The following is a 22,972-nucleotide window of genomic DNA, read 5'->3' on the forward strand; positions in this document are numbered from 1 at the left end:
CTTGATCAGCTGACGAAAGGGACAACATTTTTTTTCCAACACAGTCGGATAATGTACATACGATCATCCGAATTTCAATTGAATGTCACTAAAAGCACGTAGCACAATAATATAAATTACATTTATTTAAAATTTTTGAGTTTGAATAATAAAATAATAAAATTTTATTGAGCACTTAAATTGAGAAACATAATCTGAAAGAATTCTATGACAACAAAAGTGTGAATCGTGAATTTTTTTGCAACATAAACTTTATGTTTTATTATAGTATATGAGTAGGAGGCCTACTATGGTTTCATGATAGATTATTTTAACATTTCATGAAATATCCGTTACGGTTGTATCTCTTACAATTGCACCATGGAATACTTTCTATGTGGAAAAATGAAAAACGTTTTGTTAAATTCGGAAGAATATTTTTATATTGTATTTTTACAATAAAATCGTGATCAGTCTCCGTGCATCAAAAAAAAACAATTTCTGTAACAAATGGTGCAATTTATCCAGCGCATTTTGGGCATTTGTAACCTGACAAATAGCCTGTCATGCATGACGTTCTGGTTCATCGCATGACGCAAAATTCTGTGGTAAACAATGGCTCAGTGCAATTGTGCAGTAGGCGTAAGCACATCATCACCAGTTCTTCGAAGTCGTTCAGAGTAACTGCTGCGGGTGAATTTGCATCGACGCAACTTATACTGCTACATGGCCTGGGCATAATGCGTCATGCATTGAGGAAGTAGTTAAATTGACGGAAGCTGCACCACGCATCGCGCGCGAGACTTTCTGGTCCTCGATGTGCGAAAATGAATCCAGGCGCGCAGGCCAGCAGCAGTTTCGTCGGGATGATCTTACATTTAGAAATGTTCAACGCGTTCATTGTGATTGCAGCGCTTAGTTTAAGAAGGCAATGTAGTAAATAAGGGCAGGGGCCATTAAAAGCATTTCTGCAATATGGTTTTAAAGCCGCAAGCCATTACCGGACCTGTGCTTGAGTAATGTGGCGTGGATGGCTCGAGTTTTAGGCAGTACAGGTTTGTTTGTGTACATTCGTGTGTTCACAGGGACCGCAAACGAGTTTGATCATGTCGGGGCGTTTATTTTTTCGCCTCATCTAAGTTGTTATCATTGCGACCCGATGTGTGCTGATTGACCTGACAAGGAAGTTCAAGTTTAGATTGCAGGACCTCGGGGTGGTCGACAGCAATATGATAACACCAGTATAATGATACCCCGAATTTCTTCTTGCCTATTTAGAGAGTCCCCATTGTTATCACAGCTTCAGGGGCGATCCACACCTCGAGAAAAAGAAAAAATACCTTCCTGGGCGTTATATATAATGTGTGAATGGTTGCAGACACAGGAGTATTGAGCTGCATTGCATAGTATAACCAAGTGTGTTGTTGGTGAAAAATACTATTACGGCAATGGGCAAGAAAAAAACGCTGCCAACCTTGCGGATTATCATCGTCGGTTCATCGGGAGTTGGAAAATATTCGCTCGCCCATCAGTTCGCCAAAGGTTGGATATCGCCGAGGGATGCCAATGGTAAACTTTTACATATTAAATTTATCATGCCAAGTCGCATAGCTGTTCATACCTTTGTAGCATACATGGATAAATTGTAGACGATAGATCTTGCAACAAAAATTATGTATATGTAACTTTGGAAAAGTTTTTATTCAACGTTTGTTGTTTAGCCACCGGTGATACGGAAACAAACAAACAGATGCAAATCCAAGGCGTCAAGTACGAAGTCAAAGTATGTGCGTACAAAGATGTGGCCCAGGCGGACATTTCTGGGATGAAACCGTGCGACGGCGCCGTAATGGTCTATTCTGTGGTGGACAAGAAGTCGCTCACTTACCTGAAGACTGTGGCATTCCAGAAACTGCACGAAGGCTTGAAAGACCCGGATAAAAGTGACGGCAACGGCACGGATACGAATCAAAAACAGCATGAAGAGGGAAGTGAAAAAGAAATTGCCGAAACGCCAACGGGACAACCTGACAATGTCGGTCTAAATGTTCCTGTAATCCTCGTGGGTAACAAGGTTGACGACGCCAAACTATCACGAGCTGTAGAAATCGAGGAGGGTGAAGCACTTTCAAAGGAGCTGTGTTGTTCAGGATTTTTCGAAACGGCCGCAACCTGCAATGCCAACGTACCAAAGGCATTCGAGGCGCTACTGGACCAAGCTATAGCCAATAAATCGAGCCGAGAAGACGGCGGTGACAAACCTATTAAACCCACTAAAGCATGTTGTATTGTGCAATGAGCTTCGTTGCATTCACGTGAGAAACTACTGTCGTGAGGGATACAAACATCGCGTTCATTTTGCTTGCCTATTTTATCCGTTGTTAGCAGATTTCAATACTGTAAATTTTTTTTTATAAACGCGTACACCTCCAATACTTGGTAGCGCTATGAATACCAACATAACAGTTACATTTTACAACGAAACCACACATATGGAAACGTATGTGTCACGCAGGCGTGTGTGCGCATTGTTGCAGCGCATTTTATATGAATAAAGTAGATTTGTATAAATGTCGTGTTCCCATGTCAAAATTAAGGCGGTTTCAAGACAGCTTGCGCCCGAACCGCACACACAAACGTCTATTTTTAAGGGTGACAAACTGCATGCCCTGTGGCTTACCTTCCTGCTCACAGATAGGGAAATATGCCTTCGATGTTGTCAACAAACCGTGTCGTAACCATCAAACCTATGCTATAGCAACTTCGATTTTAGAAAGCACGCCAAAACTGCAGTAACAGACCATCGTGCCCACTGTCCCCTGTGAAGCGTTACGTAGGTTTCAAAACGCCAAACGATTGAATAAAGTATTGACATTAATGGTTTCCCGCTATATTATTTATTTATATATATTCTTCGCACTGTCCATTCATGAAGTTTTGGATTTCTACACCTGTTGAATTATCAGCAAAACGTAAATTAGTTGGACCACCGGGCCACGACTGTACTACAAAACTAAGGGCCTAACCTTTCGTTCAAATAGCGCCAGTGTGCTGTATGTTGAGGTTAGTCACAGCAGACGAAGTCTCGTGTCAATGTTAGCTTTGTTTGGAATTGTAAATTAGGTTAATATCCGATTTATAAGTTAATTAAAACGAGAACGTCACAAGACCAAAGTCGGTAATCATGTTTGCAAAATAAATGAATACGATAGTATTCATATTGTTAAGGGGAAAACACAGAAATTAACCTTTGAAATGATCAAAGGTCGTTTGGCGCATCATCATAATTATCATAATTACATGTTAACATGTAATATTATGACTTATTTTTGCATTGGATGCGTAGACGTTGTAAGCTTTACCACTGACACGTGACTATGTATCAATACGAGAGGTCCTCGGACTCAATGTTTGCGAAGAAATGTTGTTATTCCAACACAATCCACATGTAAAACGCAAATAGCACCGACAATGAACCGTGGACGCGCCACAAAACAAGGAAATGAAGTTATTAAATAATATTTTTGCGATGAGAAAAGTGTCCTTGGGTCAGTACGACTTTTCAAGGTGACCCGAAAACAACTTTCGGCGCTTTTAGCTTAAAACTGTACATTACAGCGCACTGCGGCTTCGTATAACCCGTTGAGTTGTTCGAGGTCGATGACTTTGATACGCTTTGTTCCACTGCGGTCAAAGTAGCCTTGTACTGTTGCTTTGACAATGGCCTTGACTGAAAACGTAATGGTTTGATTAGCAAAAAGCTGTTTAACATACTGTTTTTGTTAAGGTAGTTCGATACATTTTCACAAAGCAATTGCCCTTGTTTCTGCTAATTCAATAATTTAGTGCTTATTCTGTGAAACTAAGGCAACCCAAATTTTGTGGAATACTACTGGTGCCAATATTTCCACCAAAACACACAACGATGAGTGTTATAGTAGTTTTGTTCACTGCCCACTCGAAATTCGTGAAATGAATATATCGTGTTTCAGACAACAACAGAGTTCGTATGCATTTAGTAACATGCTCATATGAGGGGGCGTTATTATTACGTGACGTATATCAACTCGTTAGCAGAGACTGTATGTATGTCCATTATAGATCCGTAATCGTATTGTACTATCACATTACTATGTTAACTTGTACCATAAACTTTAACGTTGTATCATTGCTTCACGTCCGCACAGTTCGACAAATTTTAGGGTCACGTGATGTACTATAGTCCGGTGGCCACGAGAAGAAAAAAACAAAAACGCATACCTTTACTTTCTTTTACACGCCGGTCGTTGTCGAGGAGGTGAGTCAGCTTTCTGGCAAATTCTTTGAAAAGTTCCTTGGACACGAATCTCCCGTCCTTGAAAAGCGGGGAAAGCCGACGAACGACTTCGGAGGCCACGTCCAGCTTGCCCGAATCAGTGTGAGGCTTCGAGGACTTCGGCTTCGCTTGTTCTTCACTGAAATGACGAGAACGAACCGAAACAGGAAAAGGCTCAATTTTCTCGTCACAAGGCGATTCTTCTCCTGTTTTCGGTATTTTGTTTATGTTTGAAGGTTCTTGTTTTGTGGCCGAGGGCTCCTGTTTTGCAGAAAATCCCGCCGTCAATGTTTCAGCAGCTTTTTGGAATGCTGCTATGCCGGCGTGTGGCAAGTATTCTTGCTTTACGCTGGTAGGGTTGGGTACAGTGAGAGGCTTGCTACCTTCGCCCAATGCTTCTTGTGAAATATTTTCGCATTTTACGTCGCTATTTTGTTCAGACAATGTCTTTGCTTTCATCATGTCCTCCTTGTGTTTCTCATTTAAAGTGTGCGATTTTATATTATTTTCTTCTTTTTCATTATTAACGACGTCATCAAGTCGTTTTTCGGCAACGTAATCGGTTGCTTTGTTTTCCTGTTTCACAGAAACACCAAGAGTTAAGATTTCACTTTGCTCTACAGCAACGGGTCGGGCGGTCGTTTGTACTACCGACGAACTGCAATGAGCAACATCCGGGACTTCAGCTTTCACGCATATCTTTGTTGTTTGAGTTTCGAATCCCGATTTCGGTTCGGTTTTAACAAGTGGTTTCATCACAACTTCCCTCTTCTCGCTTGAGATTTCCTCGTCCGAGTCTGATATTACGATGCAGGCGTCACTGCTCGTAGGAATGGATGAGCCGGTGGCTGGGGAGGATGAGGGAGTGGTGTCAGGTTTTGCGTTGCTGGTGGATTTTTCATGAGAGGAAGTAGTAGTCTGTGGATTCTTCTTGAACCAACTCGAGATCGAACGGTTTTTCCGAGGTTTTGTTTCTCGAGTTAACGTTGGTAGGAAGCCGTCCTAGATGGGGAATATTGAAATGTTTAAATTCATGAGTATGTTTTCTCATATGTTGTTTATTCACATTACTGTATTTGCGTTTAAAAGAAGTGTATTTCGGCCGTGCGTGAAGATTAAAAAAATCATCAATAAAGGGCACTAAAATATCGGAAACAAAAGTGAATTTAGTAGCAGGTAACAACATTCAATATTTTCATTCCGAAATCGTCCTTTTTTAACGCCACTTGTTGTGCGTGACACAGGTGGAAAACTTAACAATAAATGCGTTTGACACAAGGTTATTTTATATTGTAATTCTGCTTTAGTAGCAGGTGTCGCAGTAAAAGTATTTTATTGTCACAACTTCATCTTATTTGAACTAAACCATTCAAATCACTAATATACCGTGAAGGTGTCTCCGTTATCCACATCCGTTTCATCAACTGGCGGGGATTCTACTCGTTTGGTTTGAAGCTGGTCAGTCGACGAGACTTCTTGCTTCAAGCAAAAATTTTCCGTGTGAATTGGTTGTTGTGAGATACCGGAAGCGGAAGCAAAGTCGACGTCGCATTCTGGAAATTCCGTATCTTCGGGGGTTTTAATTCTCTTCTTTCGTGCCGGTGTGATGTAACGTTCAACCGTTTTGGTCCGGACCTGCAGGGTATGGAGTAGTACTTTACTAAACGTGCGAGAGTTGTAAGCAGGGTTACCATGTCGTGCTTATCTCTAAGGCTTGTGTTTATTTTTACAAGCAGTGTCTCAGAAAAAAACAGATGTGCACGTTTTCAAGAAACCTGCTTATTTTGGAATTACGTGCTCAGTTTTCGCCTCCAAGCTTATTTGTTAAAAAAATACAAATCATTGATTACAATGAACATGTGTACTGTAGCACACTTAAACAACACCAATATTACAAGTTTTCTCGGTGCTGTTTCTTGGCGTGAAGTTGTTTCTATATTGACATCATATAGAAACGAATATGCGCCTCTTTTCCAGAAAGTCAATTCCAGGTTTCACGTATTAAGGTTTGAGAACAAAAGCAGTCGTCTGTGCTTACGTGAACCGAGAAGCTGAATGAGACAATGTCAATCTAAACGGGAAAACCTTGTCAAGGAGAGTGACGTCGCTGTCACATGACAACTGACACGTAGGCTATACGTGACAGGAGGCTACATGCACCTTGCCATGAATTGTCGGAAGTTGCATTGCCATTCGTCAGTGACATGTGACACAGCGGACAGTTGCGGTCCTATAAATACTGCAACGGTCTATGCACAGGTAGCCATGTTGCTATATACAGATATGGTAAGAATGCCATATTTTAAATACTACATTATTATTCGTAATACTGTCCATTGATGACCTTTTGTTCTAACTGGATATCGGCCATTTGCTCGACAAAAACAACATCGCCATAATCAATAATCACAAAATAAAAAGAAATAAATACCAGGGATGGCCGCACATCAAAATATTACAACGTAGACGTATTTCAGCACATAACACAAATATTGTCTAAAGCTGCCTAATGTTTTTGACCGATGTAATATTATAATTTTATCAAATTATTTTTTCCTAATACCTTTTCGAAGATCCCAACTAATTTGTGATAACCTAAACGTTCATTTTTCACGAAAATAAACCAACTTACAAAATTAGAAGTTATTTGCATAGAATACGAACCACGTCGTTAAAGGCAAGTTTTCGCTTCTTCTGTCCCTTCTTCCCCGTTGATTTGAGCGCCGGTCTTTCCTGCAGCAAAGACGAAGCCGCCACAAACGCCTCCGACGACGTCGACTAAAATGATTTCAAGTTTGCCAGAAGTTGATGATAAAAACGATTCAAAAATCCTCATCAGGTTTGTAAAATCAACAAAACAAAGCAGTATATTTTTGTCCACGTCGCCAGGGCTTCTTAAACCAAGGGCCTGATGGGGTCGCGGATTAAATTGGCGTTTGTAGAGAATATTCCATATTGTACGCTTTTATTTGTTTACTTGATGTCGCATATAAAAACATGTTTGAAAATGCGATCGCAGAACAGAAAAGTTATGGAGAAGCTCTGCTGTATAGAATGCGAAATGCTTGACTCATTTTGATAAAAACAAAAAAACGTAAATGCCAGTACATACAAAATAACTCACAAAGAGTGATCAGCGTCAGTGCAATCTTTTATTTAAAATTACACAGAAATATTAATTCGCCTTGACGGCTTCGTCAGTTTCTGTGCTTATTTTGATCGCACTGACGCTGATGTCCATCACTCTTTGTGAGTTATTTTCGGTGCTTGACAAGACAGGAAAGATCCGTTGGTATCATCCAGCAAACAGGCTGATTCCAGTTGTCTGAATGACATTTTTCGCTTGCCAGTATATACTGCTGACAATTTGAATTATGGTCCCCTGTGGAATAAGTGACTCATTTCTTACCTGCCTATCAGGTGGTCCCAGTTTAAACAACTCCGAGGCAGGTTGGAAACCAGGTTTTGATGTCAGAGCATGACAACGTCTCTTTGCTTTATAACAAGCCGATGTTTGGTAATTTTCTTCGTCCCCTCGTACGTCATCTTCGAATGTTACGTCATCACCCAAAGTGTCCTCGTTTGTTGAGTTGCTTTTTTCGAAGCAGCTGAAAGTTTATTCGGATTTTATAGTTTTAAGTAAAACTTAACAACAAAAATCTTTATTTGAAAAAAACGTTTGTGTTTTTTCTAATTTTTCGTATTTTTTGAAGTGATTAAAAATAAAAATACTTCTTTGCCTTAAAAATCCCCATTGTGAAACTTATTCAATAAAACTTCATTGATTGTAGCCAACGTCAGTAGTACGTTAATAACAAAAAAAAAGACATGAACTATCTACAGGTTCACATGCACAAAAATAGTCAAAAGCACAATACCTGTGTAATTTGACGTCAGCGGTTAACTTCTTAATGGCATTGACTTGTTTTACCACCGCTGCCCTGTATCCCATCACAGTGGTGGCGACGCTGAACACGTTGTATTCCATATTGGCAGCCTCACCCCGAGCTAACCATTCCCTGCAAGGGGTGTGGAACATTTTATCGAACGATTTAACATGACAAGTCGCAACTAGCAAAAAGAACGTTTGAATCAAACGTTATTCCACTTAATTTCATATAAAAAGGGCAAAAGGTGGTTTAAAAAAATAATTGTTATGTGAGGAAACCTGTCTGAATCAAATGAATTTATGTTCTCTGTCATGGTATTAACGACATCACTCTGGGACGCAAGGAATGTGTCAACAAATGGAGAATATCAACACATATACTGATTGTTGGAAGCGTCTGATAGTAGAACAAGACTTCATTCTATATTACAATACCACTCCCAGAAACAAATTCGAGCCGCATCCAATAACGGACGTTTCATATTTGCTCTATCCGACATTGATTTATTTGAAGTCGTTTGTAACAGTTTTTATTAAGTGTTTTTTGTCAGTTTTTATTGCCTGAATCTCAGGCCCTGAAATGGTAGTTTAGTGCAAAGCTTGGAATTAGTTTGTTGTATGAGAGTTTTTATGAATCCTCTATACCCAGAAAAAATATCCTATATTGTTCTGTAACTGCTTTGTACCTCGCGAACGTAGCGCCGTGAAACGCGGTGTGGTTTTGTTTGAGCGCCTCCCTCAGTCGTTCGAAGCAACCCATTCTCGTCGCCAAGTTGCATTTCGGCAAACGAGTGCTTGTCGCGTTTCGCAACGGACAATCGTCAGGTGGCGCCTGAGAGCAGTCGCTCGACCGTCTCCGCTTGGGGGCGTTGGATGCTCCCTAACAAATATTATAATGGTTGGTATCCACAATGTGGGAGTTATTTTGACGTGCGTTCTATCGGCACAATAGCAATGTATAGAAGTTGTTCTGTTTTAAATATAAAGTACATTTAATAGGTTATATTGGCGTTGGATACATAGATTGTAAAGACTTACGCTCATATAGTTAAAAGCAAGAAGTTGCATGAAATACGTGAAAGGTGGGAGCCTATTAACGTTCATAAAAACATGGCACGAACCTTCCGCATGGAAAACTGTTCCTTGAAGAATTTGTTCCAATCGGATTTCGCAATGCCCTCCGCGTCATCACCACCTGCGTCATAACGATCGTCATCATCTACAGTCCTGCAAATAAACGCATATCCTAAATATAGAACTTATAACTTGAGTGATTGTGTAAAAGTAGCCAGCGATTTATACATTTCCCTTCACTTTTACTGATTACACTATGATATGTTGGTAAAAACAAAGCTGTTCCTTCATGTGGACTGAATATATCTGTGTTTTGATTTGTTTTTACTCGAAATGTTATTAAACTACACAGGGTATGAAAATGATGTATATCATAACGACACCTATCTATTCCGTATCCTTTTCTTCCTCCAGCGTACAGTGTAGGGTCGTATTTGCCGGCGGATGAGAGAACCATTTCATCGGGTACAGCTTTGCGAGTTTTTCCGACTTCTGAATATCCCAACTGCGATGAATTAAAATAATGTAATCGACGTTTGCTGCCCATTAAATGTTGTAAAAATACAAACACCCCAAAACAAACTAATTCAAGTAGGATAAACTCTAAAAGTTTGAAAAATCCACAATGCTTCCAAGATAAACAAGGCTTTATGTGTTGATTGAAATACCGGTGCAGTTGTATCATTAATATTATTAACAAGCTATCAAACTGCGTTCCATCTTCTAATGTTCGTGATTTTTGTTGCAGTAGGAATGCATCACACTATACATTTGTCCAAAGGCACACGCCAAACGCCACGACAACTTCAACGTCTTCGATCCAGTCATCGTACACATTTCCAACTCACCGAGTTGAAATCTTTGTATTGCTGAAGCAACTTTTTCGGTTCCTTGCAATGATCGCAATTCTTGTCACACCGCGGTGGGGATTCCCCGAAGAAGCGTGAAATCACACCGTGACGGCATCTGAAAGTCGTGATGCAAGTTGTTATTTATGTGGTGCTATAATGGGCTCGCAGGACGATAACATATGGTAATTGATTGTATATGCTCGGCGTCGGTGATTCGTTTATAGTGTTTTAGACACATTGCGGGTTAATCTGTTGTCGCTGAACCCGATGAACTCTACACAGGTATTTGACAAAACACTTTTTCGGTCTGAACTCTATTTCACGTGAGGTGTAATACGCGAACTATTTATTATCCAGAATTATTGGATATTCTGCAAGACAATTTGGCCAATTATTTTATTAATGCCCGCACAATGTATCACCTGAAAATCTACTACATAGCAGGCACATGTGGTTGCGTCATTACATCAATACTAATTTGTGACACATTGCTGTGCGTATGTCGAGTGCTTTCAAAGCATAACACAGTGTACACAATGAATTTGAAAATTCACAGAAGTGATTGGGCCCAGGCCCTGTTTATGGGTTATTCCACTCTTTACGATTCCAGCTCTTGTTTGTACAATGCTTTGTGACGCAACAGAACAACCGGACGCGCTTGAGTGATTTTCTATGGCGCAAGTGCTCGTGACAAACAACGGAGTGTTTCGTTGAAATGGAGAAGAAAATCGAAAAAGGTTGGGGGGTATTGTCTGGCGAATGAAAGGCCTGGCAGCGCCAAAACACGGGTAAATAAGGTGCCAGCAAGCAAGCATTTTCGGAAAGTTTTAGGATGTGAAACAGAAATAGATTTCGGCCAGTGTAAAAAGGTTATTATTTGGAAAGCAGAGACTGATAATACTCATAATTCCGCAGCATTTAGTACTGATATTTTGAATCATATGTTAGTAAACACGATTTTGTAGAGTGTGTTATAAACAAAAGTTCGGCGCCCAAGTTTCACTCTTCCAATTTCATAATTGGGTTTTGCGAATGTTCAACCCACATTAACAACATTTGGTTGCGTAGGACCGAATGACAAAACAATACGCGCAATAATACCAGTCATTAACAAAGAGCCGTTCACGCACAGATGATTTGCTTCCGCGGTGGGTGAAACAACAGTCCAGGTAGATTACCGCGAAAGCTGTGAACACAGCATAGCCCACGGTTATAGTGCACGCACTACGTACCACAGTAATAGCAGCAACAGTACTTCAGATACTCGCAGTAAGTAATAACTTCAGCTGTATGAATGACTAGCCAAGCGTATCTGTTGGTTCTAGAGCAGCGTAGGAGAATAAAACATTGCTGTTTTATTTGAAAGGAAATTTGTGAAATACGCAATGGAGCGTTTCCTCTTTGCAGGCGGTTGTTGTTAAACTGCAGGCTTATGAGTGACAGTAAGCGTTGTTATTATATGTGATGTACGGCTGCAGTATGGTGATAATTCTGTTGCGTATCTCCATAGTTGAATCATCGCGCGATGTGACAGACCAACATGAGTGGGCCTAGTTTTTTTGTACGGATGTGATTAGCCACTGAAGTCCGCTGTATAATATTGTGTTTTTGATTCCGTTGTATCAAATTTTACAGCGAATGACTGCTCCATTAGGTGTTTAATCAGCCAGGGTCACTTTCAAGCATTTGAGGTTGTACCTATAAGTCAATTAGGAAAAGTTGGTCAGTCTGTAAGAGCAACGAACCAGAGCCATTGTTACCTATGGCCGTGTTACATACGTGGCAAATTTGACTTCCGAGTTGAACCTCGTACGGATTTCATGCACGCTTTTCATTAAGAGTAAGGCATTGTTTGTGTTTCTCAAGGTGTAGGAATATTAGAGGCCATGGCCGACCAAGTAGCTGCGGTGACGGGCATAACTTTGGACCATTTCAACAATTTTCATCCTTTCAAGGACAATTTCCACATCGCCTTTACTGTGATGCTGGCCACATTCTGTGTTACTGTGGTCTTGCTTCTGTCCATCGCCCTGCTCTTCGGCTGCTGCTGCAACAGCACCGGCGGTCGTAAGCCCAAGCAGCAGAGAAAGGTGAAGAAAATAGTGCCCGTCGCCGATCAGCCTAAGGTCAAGAACGGCGTCCCGAAGGCAGAGAAGCCAGTCAAGCAAAAACAGAAAACCAAGCGCAACAAAAAAGCAGTTGTCAACCCCGTTTATGAAGATGTGTGGTAAAAAAAAATACATTTATGTACTGTAGTCGCGTGCTTGTAAAATTATGTAGTTCATCGCGCTTGCCATTTATCACACTGTGAATACCCTTGTTTAGTTGCAGGAAATAATTTTGCACTGTTCTAAGCCATCCAAGTATTGTTATCCGTCTTTTGTACAGACATACATGTTTACGTGTGGTGCCGTTTTCAAGCCATTTTTATTGCAATATTCAGTAACGTCCACTTTGTGTTCACTTAGTACTTTTATACTACGGTTATGACTTCGTTCTTGACAAACAATGCGCAATTGCTTATTTGAAGACAATTTATGTTAGAAGTATATGGTCAACGAACGCGTGGTTTGTGCAGCTAATGCGCTTGTAAAAGCCGATTGTTTGCTAAATTATGCATGTTACAAGCCTGAATATTCATTTCCGTCCCAATTCAAGCCTTTCTGTCCACTGTATACACTGTATGCATTTACCACGAAACACTGTGTGCCTGCAAACCTTGTGCCGACGTAATAGCGTAGTGTTTTTTTTCAGACCCTAAGTATTGCTAAGCATCAAACTTTTACTTGCTAAGAGCTGTCACAAGCAGCAACAACCATGTCAGTCTCCAATATACTCAACACCGACTTCAAGGGAACGATGGACGCCGTGGTGGGCTTTACCCTGGATGACATAACTGCCATACAGCCCTTCAAGGACGGCTACAGCACAGCTTGGTTCGTGATTTTCGCAAGTTTTATTGGAATGGTTCTGCTGTTGATAGGAATAGCATTTCTCTACTCGTTCTGCGACTGTGTATGTTCGTGCTGTTGCCGGCGGTCAAGCAGCAAGGGAAAGAATAAAGTACACAACGGCAAAGGATCCACCCAGCGCAACCCCGCTTACGACGACTGACAACGTCATCATGTGTAGCTGCTAGTCGTCCGCTGTAATAACTTGACAAATTGTTCCAAACGTTATATTACTTAGATTTCTTTTATCTTTGCATCGTAGTCTTCAAGAACAGCAAATAGTGTCCCGTACATTTTACGTTGTATGTATTGTTTTAAAGTGTTCCATATAGCTAGAAATGCCAATACGTAAGCTTGTATCTATGAACTTCCACTGTTTATTTACGGGTGCTGTTGGCAATCAGCTAACCGATGCTGCAATTGATGAAAACATCCGTGTTATGTGTAGATTGTTGCCGAGTTTACAAATAAGTTTGTTAATATTTGATATAATTAGGGAGTCACAAATGAACACAAGATGCAGGACTTCGTGATTTCCTCCTTGGGAATATGATCGGTCATTGTATACGATCTTGTTGTGGCATCAGCACACATAAATTGCAGTATATTTAGTTCACCATTAATCTTTCCGTAAAAAAGCATATAGCTCATCCACTGAAAAAATCTGATTTTCGTAGTTTCAGTACAAGTACATGACAACTGTATAAATTATTATCAATTACATGACAACTGCAATGAATTTCAAACCCGGTGTATATTAAGAATCACAATTGTTCCATTTTCACACCCTCTGTATTTTCTATATTGCATCATGTCTTGCGTTCACACCTTTTCCTTCGAACGAATTCTGTATCTCTTACATTATATGCGCTTTATTCATTCAGATGTCACAGCCATCATAGGTAAATATAACAGCTAAAAAAACTGCCAAGACTTCAACACCGACAATGGCCACCAACTTATTCAACACCGACTTCAACAGCCATCTCAATCGGGTAGTCGGCTTCACTCTCGACGACATTCTGAACCAGCAGCCGTTCAAAGACACCTACAGCACCGTTTGGTTCTCCATTTTCATCAGTTTCATTGGCACCTTCCTTATTCTCACGGGCATAGCTCTCTGCTATTCATGCTGCGAGTGTCTGTGTTCTTGCTGCAGCACCAAGAAGAAAACTAAGCGAAACCAGGTGCAAGCTGGCCACGAAAATGTCGCAATGGACCAGATGTGATTGGCTGAGAAACGAACGGCTATTCTTTACGGTTTGGAATAATTGCACTGGTATACAATTGCTATTTTTTTTTCTTTTGTTCAACTATATGTTAGATTAGGACCGGAAATTTCTTTAAAAGCGGTACGACAAAGCTGTTCGAAACCCCAATGAAGAAAAATGCACTTAAAGTTCTTAAACTTGTGAGAAAAGACCGAGTTCCGAGTTCATCCTTTTTTGTCATGCTAAATGTCGTGAACTTGTTCATAAATTCGTCCAGAGTTGTTTTTATCTGATGAACGCTCTCCAAATGCAATTAATCATCTTACTTCAGTAATGGATCAGATTCCTCCGTTTCAAACAGGGCAATTTCGAAACATAATACATTGTTTAACACCCCTTAACTACAGCCACAAATCCTGCAATATCATTTTGTGCAATTGTGTTCTCTCGCCCCATTGCAGTGCCTTGCCTGATACAGTGTGTATGTCTTCAATCCTTCATCACGTGGTACATTGTACTTACTTGGAATATTAACGTTGCGCTTCATAATTAGTACTAGATGCACTGCCTTGACTTATGCTATTGCTGCCTTATAGTGTAGAAAAACCTATTTGCTGCCTTTGCGACTTTCACGTTTATGGTACACAATTCTTCTGGAGACTAAGTTTCCGCCCTTTGAAATCTAAGCTTTCGTTTTTACCTATTCGCATTTTTCATCTGATACACAATTGCTTGCACTACAACTAAACATCACGTTCGACCGCAATTCTCTGCGGACAGCAATGTTCAATCCCTCGTTCTTGCACTATTATGCCCGTTCCTTTGACCCTTATTGTACGTCAATGTTAGCGCTTCTTTTTAGTGTACACCTTCCGACATTTAATAGAGGTCAGCGAATTCCCGAAGTCACGTGATCATATCGACCGCCTGAACCGCCATTATGCAGATGAAGAGAAAAAGGGAACTGAATGCTCGACTCTCCCGTGTGGCAGTTCGCCTATCTGCCAGCAGTTGGATATAAGTGCGATGGATATGCCTGGTCAGATTGAGCCGTTTCGGCGGAGCATAGCCAAGTTTGAAGACCAGTTTCATGTATGGCTGTTGATAGTGACCTGCTCTGTGGTGATTACCATGACTTTGCTATTGGTTTTCGCCGCTTTTTTCGGCCTGGAGAAGGAGATTTGTCACGTCTGCTCGAGATCTGCCAAGGCTGATACGCGAGACACGGAAGTACATGAACTGTCTGAGGTCTAACTGCAGTGCTACGGTTCAAACGCAGTAACAATCGTCCAGTATGAATAGAAGCAGCCCAGTTTCGTCAGGCCCAACTTACATCAACTGATTGTTGTCATGCTTTCGTTTGAAATTCATTTTCAGAGTTTTACTTTCTGACAACTGTATTTGCCTATCTGGAAAAATAGCAGTTTTTTGGGCAATATTGACGACTTGATGTGTAGTTGGCTGTGTTGTACTTTTTACTTGACGCCTCGTAAATGTTTTTCTATAGTAGTTCGAGTTTTACGTGTAAATAAAATAAGTATGTCCCTACAGGAGCATGTAGGTGAGTACTCTGGGCGCGGACTAGTCAGACTTAATTATTCATGAAGCCTAAAGTTTTCATCTGAAGTTAAGAAAGTCCATTTGCAATGATTACCTCTCGCTATGTTGCCAACACCGCGTCCTGATTGAATTATTTAGTTTCGGTTTAATCACTTACCTCATTTCCTCGCAGTACTTGACCATGCATTCGAAATTGCTCAGAATGACTTTGGAATACTTCTTAAAATTCTCTTCGGATTTGCTCTGAATGAACGAACGAAGTTGCAAAATGGGTGTTTTTACTGAGCTAGCGGAATTGCAGCCTTCTAATTAACACGCTTTGGGCGAGGATAATGTATGAATTCACGTGGGATTTGAACTCACGTGACTGGGCAATCTTGGCCATTGTGGTAATGCATAAACATCAGACTGTGAGTCGGAATATTGGAGATATACTGGTGTTGGGGGACCTTCGCTTTTCATTGGGTAGATCAGGGCCTTTGTATGGCAGCAATCTAATCTAGCTTACATTCAATACGAAAACTACGTACTATCGTCGTACATAGCAGTCATATTTTACTTATCACAATTATAAACCCATTAGGATCGATTGTAAATAACTACCTGGAGAATCTTTGAGAGAATAAGCAAGGTGAACACGTCTTGATTTTACTAAAACCTCAACGTTATGGATTTTGATGAGCACGAGAATACCTATATATAACTTATGCAACTAGTTTAACATAGGTCGTATAACGACTTATTTCGTTATCGGGTTTGTTACAACAAAGCAAAACTGGCACTTCGCTGTATTGAAATTTATAACTGCAGTTACGCATGTTACAAGACGTAAAGTTTTGGGTAAAAATGTCAAAAGCTCTTCTACTAAACCATGTTAATATTTTCAAACATTGTTATGGGTATGGGCGGTATGTGGAAATACGATGCTTAATTTGATAAAAAAATGCGGGGCCAGGTAAAGGTTTTTGGTCTTCCTTGACACTGCGTTGCGCCATTAGGTTTAATATATAATGCCCGACCCATGTAATATATGTTGCATGCACTCACTTTCTCCTTCTTCTTATTAAGGTCTTTCCTTATCAAAAAATTGATCACATTTCTGTCGTTCCTGAAAGCACAAGCAACAATTCCCGAGTTACGCAAATTTCACTGTGGCCATTGCTTTTATATGGTTTGTGAATACCCGATATGTGGAATTTAATTAACTATACAGTATTTCTGAAAACGTAAATGTCGTCTTTCCGACGTTTCAGCTTGCGGCTCGCAATTTACGGCTTTGGTTATTCCCGCATGTGTGTGTTTAGCTTTAAATGGTCTTTTCTTTAAAAAAAAAACATGTTGCAAGTTTTAGCGGTGACCAAAGAGACACATCTTCGTGTGCAAATAGGCGCACTAAACCGGTTACCATACCTCGCGTAGTAAAGCCGGCAGTAGGACAACTTCCCATCGCGCCCAGCCCGACCGGATTCTTGGTAATATCCCGCCATCGATTTAGGTATCGTCCAGTGCGCCACAAACCTGCAGAAAACGATTTTTTTCAACTATTCGCAACATTTAGCATGCGAAACTTCGCCTTCTATGCTTTAAGTAGCTTTATCAAAAACTGTTCTAAATACAGCGGCGATACCGAGAGATTTAGTTTACGATTGGAAACGTTAGCATACGCTTTTAATAGCAATTTCACGAAAAATACATTGTTTTTAATATCCAAAGACACGATTTGTGGTTTTATTCGTGTTCTAGATCACCCCAATATTTACTTATGTGCAAAAATATACAAGAACACAGTGATGATGATTCATGCTCTTACCTCACGTTAGATTTGTCCACACCCATTCCGAAACTTATAGTTGCAACGATTATCGGAACTTTCCCTTCTGACCATTCTTCTTGCACCTTCGTTCTATCAGCGCCCTTTAAGCCTAAACACTCGAATGTTAACAGTTACAAAACGCCACTTATACTTGAACAACACCTGCATGGTACGCCTTTGCAAGAAGACCCCGTTTCAGTAACTGTCCTGTGAGTAGAGTGCAGTCATCACGCTTGTGGCAGTAAATAATACCACACCCATTGTAGCGCTGCAAAAAATAATTTTGTTAAATTGTGCCAGATAAGGCGATTCATCGAAAATACAATATGCCCAGCAGCAACCCAAACACAACGTTTGGAATATTAATGCTGAAAATAAAACGTAATAACTAGAACACACTGAAGTATAACTTACACCATTAGGGAGTTTTAAACCAAGGCCCATTTCACAAAACTTCTGCAGATCAAGGTATTTATCCTGTAGCAGCACTTTGTATCTGACATCGTAGTAAAGATTGGAGCGAAACACGCTTGACTTGAAAGTCAAAGTTGAGTCCTTGAGCTAAGTCAATATGCAAAAATACACAAAAAAAAATATAAGTACTGATAAACATTTATTACAGGTTGGCCTGAGGGTTTTGGACAACGCGTTACAGCCTGGGTTTGCTTTGCTTTCTTTGCGTCTCAAGTCGCACAACACAACACATTAAAATCATTATTTCATAAATAAGTATGCTATGGGATAAATCTGTTTTGATAGATAATGTTTTTCTTTATTCAGGTAATATGCCCTGCTTTGTATGAAGGTAGGTAAGCAATGCAGTTTCAGGAAATCATATTTTGCCCTATAATTTCCCGTCAGCATGGTACGGTTGCAGTATGGTAAGATTTAGCCAGATGCCAAACTGCACAGGTTTTGAAACTTGGTGGCAAATCTAACAGAACATACATGTAGTGATTTAAAGATGTCTTGTTGGACGCTAATTGGAGCCGTTGCGGTTAAAGCAATACAAGGCACCTTTGGAAGAATTGCCCGCAATTGATTCAACTTCAAATAGTCCGGCCTGAAAAAAATTTTTAATCACTAAATTTGAACATTGCTGTGCTACTTTAGCACAATTTTTCAGCTGTTTGAACACGAAATAACATTATTGCTGCAGACACACAATTTTAATTTGCTATCTATTCACCATATACTGTTACATACACATACCTGAAGTCATGACCCCATTGTGATACACAATGAGCTTCATCAACGACAAACAGTGATATTTTTGATTTGGCAACCAACTTTTTAACAAGAGCGGAAAAGGCACTGGTAGCTACTTGTTCGGGTGTGATATACAACAGTCTGCAGTTTGGTGCAGGACTTTGCAGGTCAGCTATCACTCGGCTTTTCTCTGCCTAAAAAGTACAAACAAGTTATAAAAATGATTCACACCAACTATGAACAGTTAGTTCTTTCCAGTGTAATTTTGTTAAGTTTTATGACACAAACACACGAATTAGCTTTAAAAAATGTGTAAATAATTTAGAACTAGAAACTGTGTGTTGATAAATAATAAACCATACATCATTGTAAGTTCTCACAACATCGATGAATATTTTTTTCTGTTAAATTGCAAATCTTACATTGTTCTGGGAAAAAACAAATACACGAACTAGAAGCATGAAAATTTGCATAATTTGGCACAATAGTTTTTTTATAACTGTTTTGAAACAAATGCTTATTCCTAGATAACTGATGTGAAGGATTTCTACTCACAGCGGTTTGTTTTGAATTGATTGTTTCTGCACATATGCCGAGAGCTTTTAAATGTTGAAGCTGATCGTGCATTAGAGCTATCAGAGGTGAAACAACCAAGGTAACACCTTTGAGGTAGACAGCTGGCAGCTGGAAACACAGGGATTTTCCTGCTCCAGTTGGCATAGACACAAAAGCATCATTGTTGCCTGAAAAACAATTGACTGTTGTTGACTAAAAAAGCTTGATTTATTGTGGAATAAAATAATAAAACATTAGGTTGAAATAAAAACACCACATACGACAAAAATAAAATACATATGAACAGTTTCAAAAAAATAATGCTGTGAAGTGATTTATCACACATAAACCAATAATGCAAACACAACAACATTCACCTGTGCAAATTGCATTTACTGCTTCTTCTTGCAACTTGCTTTTAAAGGTTTTATGTCCAAAACGAGTTTGCAAAATCAGTTTGACATCAGCTTTATCATTTCCTGATTTGTTTGGACTAATTTTCTTCATGCCTGATTAAAGCCTAGTAAAATATGTAACAAAATGACACGAGATATTTATATGGCTATTATATAAAACGTTTTGAAAGAGGATACTTTACGCCGTCCGAGTTTTCTTTACATTCCTCACATTGTTTTGGTTTTCTCTCACAACATGAAAATTAGGCGCCTAAATCTGGGGATTTCCCTATTGTTCATATGTTTTCAAACGATTTTACACGGATTTCAACACTGCAATATGACTAACAATATCATTTGTCTCAAGAGACATGCACATTTTTTCAATAACTAAAAACGACTTCATGGTCGAACTTGTTATTTTACAACATATTATATTGTCAATACCTATCAGGCCAACTTTGTCCGAAAAAAAGGCTATTGTTTTTATACGGTCACATAAATGGACAATATGTACAGCAAAATGGCATTGACATCGATAAAACGTGAGAGATTGTGAGGAGCTAGTTTCGTCACGGAGAATCTCTGTCGCAGGTTTGACAGCCAATTGCAATTAGCCTTTCACAAACACATTCCATGTTTCTGTTGCTGCCAGGCATATTGTAAATTTTTAGTCTGAATAGTCTGTTTTTATTGTGCCAGAAGAACATTCCATGTGGACTGCGAGACGATGGAGCACTATAGCTTTGTTTGTTAAAAGTGAAGGACACACACGCAATCATTCAACGTGTTTCACTGTTTGTTTGCTAAACAATCTGAAATCACTTCGCCCACCTCCATATATAGCAAACTTTAAAACTGAAAATTCCTTTCAACGGATTAACTGCTATTAAAGTAATATACTCTGTCACAAATTGTATTTTATTCTTCCGACTTGTGCTACCTGAGTAATTCCAGTGAACAAAATATTTATTCGTGGTGACTTTGACATAAGTTTTTACAACAAATAAACAAAGAGCTAAAAAAACAGAAGTTGATTGAAGCATTACAACGTAAAAACTAAAAACAAATTTCTTTTGAAGTTTCATGTCTCCACCTTTTTTTCTTTCTTTCTTTCTTTCTTTCTTTCTGTCTCTCTTCTCTATTAGAAAGTGCATGAAGTTGTGTGGCACGCGTTTGAAATGCGCTCGAAAAGGGAAACCGGCCCTTCAAACGGGCCCCAGCTCAGCAGGCAACACCCGGCTATTACAAACCATGAATATTGTGACGCAATGCCCAGTTTGCAGCATTGCACAAGTATTGCAAAACCCATCGCATGATTTATTGCACACTTTGCAACTACCAAATTAACTGATTGTGTATACATAACCCTGAAAGGTGACCTCGGTGATTCAATAAGTATATGTTTTTCTTTTGCTAACGTGTGTTAAGTAATATCCTGTTTATGATCGAGTTAAGCACAAAACTAACCGCTTAAATGTGTCCTACATTACACAAGATCGATCCCAATCCGTTAGCGTCCCAGAATGTGTCCAACAGTGACTCAAAACTGCAACAATCACTTCACCTGAAGTGTACGTTATGCACCGTTTTGCTGAATCGAATGAAAAATTGAATATTACCGTTATCCAGAACATTCGCAAAGGTCTGCTTAGTTTACCAGAAGGGGCAGAAGGATTTTAAGCAGAAACAAATAATCATCAATCGCTTCTGCTTTTGAAAAATTGTTAAATATCTCTGAGGCACTTAAAGTTATTTACAAGCAGAATGACCGAAAAACGTTACTTCCGTCAGTTTTGCATTCGAACGTTCTACTAGGTGAAGTACAGCTTTGCGGGTGGTTAAAACATTTTGAATCCGCATTACCTAGGACCCCGCCTGGCGTAAAGCAATAGAAATAATAAAGCAGATACGCTGTGTTGTCCAAATATACCATCCAGTACTACGTTATAGACGAGAGAACAATGCCAACAGCTGATTACAACAAGCCGGAAAAGACATCAATATACATGTTTCTCCAGTAAGTCAATAATTTTGTGTAGGGTGGCATTTACCTATTTCTCACAGAGTTCGCTGACCTTCTTTTTCATCATTCTGTTCCTCAACCTTTTCATTTCTCGCACTCTTTCTGTCCCAGCACAACTACACGCGGACTCAAAAAAAAAAACAGAAAACAAAACTAGTTAAGATTATTTTCAGATTTAGTTAACCTTATGCCCACGCTTATTGCAATAAGAACCTTATTGTTCGGGACTCGTTGACAAGTCAATGGAAGTACGGAACTATATGGTTGTCAATGCGCGTCAGATATTTCCTGTTTGGAGTTGACTGCTGCTGCAAATGCAGTTTTACCGTACGAAACGGGGAAAACTCTTCACGACGCCGCAATGCACTCTGGGCCACTTCCTCACATTACATTTTAAGCATACAATTTTACAAATAAAATACAAACCAAACCTTGCTTGTCGCTGTTTGCCATAATGTGTAACAAAATAGATGGCGTACAAACAAACAAACAAAGCAGTTGACTCCAACTCCTTAATATAAGGCTTATTACGTTTAAGACCGAAAAGCTCTGAAACATGCTATACTCTGATTTACCTCACATGTTTCTGTAAATATGGTAACACAGGAAAAGCAATGCGGTTTGCGAAACAATGCGCTGGCACACAAGTTTTGCGTGACGAGAAGACGAGATAATATCAAGGAACGTCAACTAGCACTTCGTCGTCGTCAATACCAATACCTTAACACGCCCGACAACAGGAAATCGCTGCCAACCATTTGCAAACCGCAAACAATCTGAATTATAAGCCGGTGTCTCGTACGCAATTACGCACAAGGCAGCAGTTTCACACGTCGGACAAAACAGTTGCACATTTGTACTTTTGGTGGAACTTTAGTCGTAGCATAGTAGCATTAAATTGGTAAGGTACTTCTCTTGTATTAGTGGAATCTTAGGCACAAATTTAATTTAAAGTGATGAAATATATAAACGATTTGAAAGCAATACGACACACAGACTTCTCCTAAATCAGGTATACAGTATATACAAACACCCTATCCTGAATTTTTCAGTTTCTACACGAAATTAATCTACAAATTCCAAAAGGCATGCGATGCTAACGATTGATATCACACCATTGTTGCCGGGTAATTTCTCCAAATGC

General features: G+C 39.7%; 2 protein-coding genes across 2 annotated transcripts; one reads left to right on the forward strand and one right to left on the reverse strand.

Annotated features, from left to right (window-relative positions):
• The first annotated feature begins 846 nt into the window (after positions 1-846).
• Positions 847-2,541, forward strand: LOC145911499 (ras-related protein Rap1-like). The gene is made up of 2 exons (XM_082998871.1): positions 847-1,548; positions 1,701-2,541. The coding sequence occupies exons 1-2, from the start codon at positions 1,428-1,430 to the stop codon at positions 2,276-2,278; spliced, it is 699 nt and encodes a 232-aa protein (XP_082854997.1). The 5' UTR covers positions 847-1,427; the 3' UTR covers positions 2,279-2,541.
• Positions 2,542-3,447: 906 nt separating this feature from the next.
• Positions 3,448-19,914, reverse strand: LOC145910287 (uncharacterized). Its single transcript, XM_082997357.1, has 20 exons — positions 19,785-19,914; positions 19,408-19,595; positions 18,856-19,046; positions 18,592-18,706; positions 18,058-18,204; positions 17,806-17,911; positions 17,641-17,752; positions 17,241-17,348; positions 16,878-16,938; positions 15,988-16,073; positions 10,106-10,223; positions 9,641-9,762; positions 9,305-9,410; positions 8,870-9,063; positions 8,173-8,313; positions 7,704-7,902; positions 6,959-7,072; positions 5,681-5,929; positions 4,240-5,296; positions 3,448-3,709 (listed from the first exon to the last, which is right to left on the reverse strand). The coding sequence occupies exons 1-20, from the start codon at positions 19,912-19,914 to the stop codon at positions 3,579-3,581; spliced, it is 3,675 nt and encodes a 1,224-aa protein (XP_082853483.1). The 3' UTR covers positions 3,448-3,578.
• Positions 19,915-22,972: the final 3,058 nt, after the last annotated feature.

The sequence above is a fragment of the Ascidia mentula genome, chromosome 8, assembly GCF_947561715.1.
Source record: "Ascidia mentula chromosome 8, kaAscMent1.1, whole genome shotgun sequence".
Taxonomy (NCBI): Eukaryota; Metazoa; Chordata; class Ascidiacea; order Phlebobranchia; family Ascidiidae; genus Ascidia; species Ascidia mentula.

Bases quoted from the DNA above. Each gene is read 5' to 3' on its own strand.
- LOC145911499 (XM_082998871.1), top strand. From the start codon at position 1,428: ATGGGCAAGAAAAAAACGCTGCCAACCTTGCGGATTATCATCGTCGGT. The intron at 1,549-1,700 runs GTAAACTTTTAC...TTTGTTGTTTAG, and splicing joins ATCGCCGAGGGATGCCAATG to CCACCGGTGATACGGAAACA.
- LOC145910287 (XM_082997357.1), bottom strand. From the start codon at position 19,914: ATGAAGAAAATTAGTCCAAACAAATCAGGAAATGATAAAGCTGATGTC. The intron at 17,349-17,640 runs GTAAGAGCATGA...CGTTTTCTGCAG, and splicing joins GTGGACAAATCTAACGTGAG to GTTTGTGGCGCACTGGACGA. The intron at 3,710-4,239 runs GTATGCGTTTTT...TTACGTTTTCAG, and splicing joins GCGTGTAAAAGAAAGTAAAG to TCAAGGCCATTGTCAAAGCA.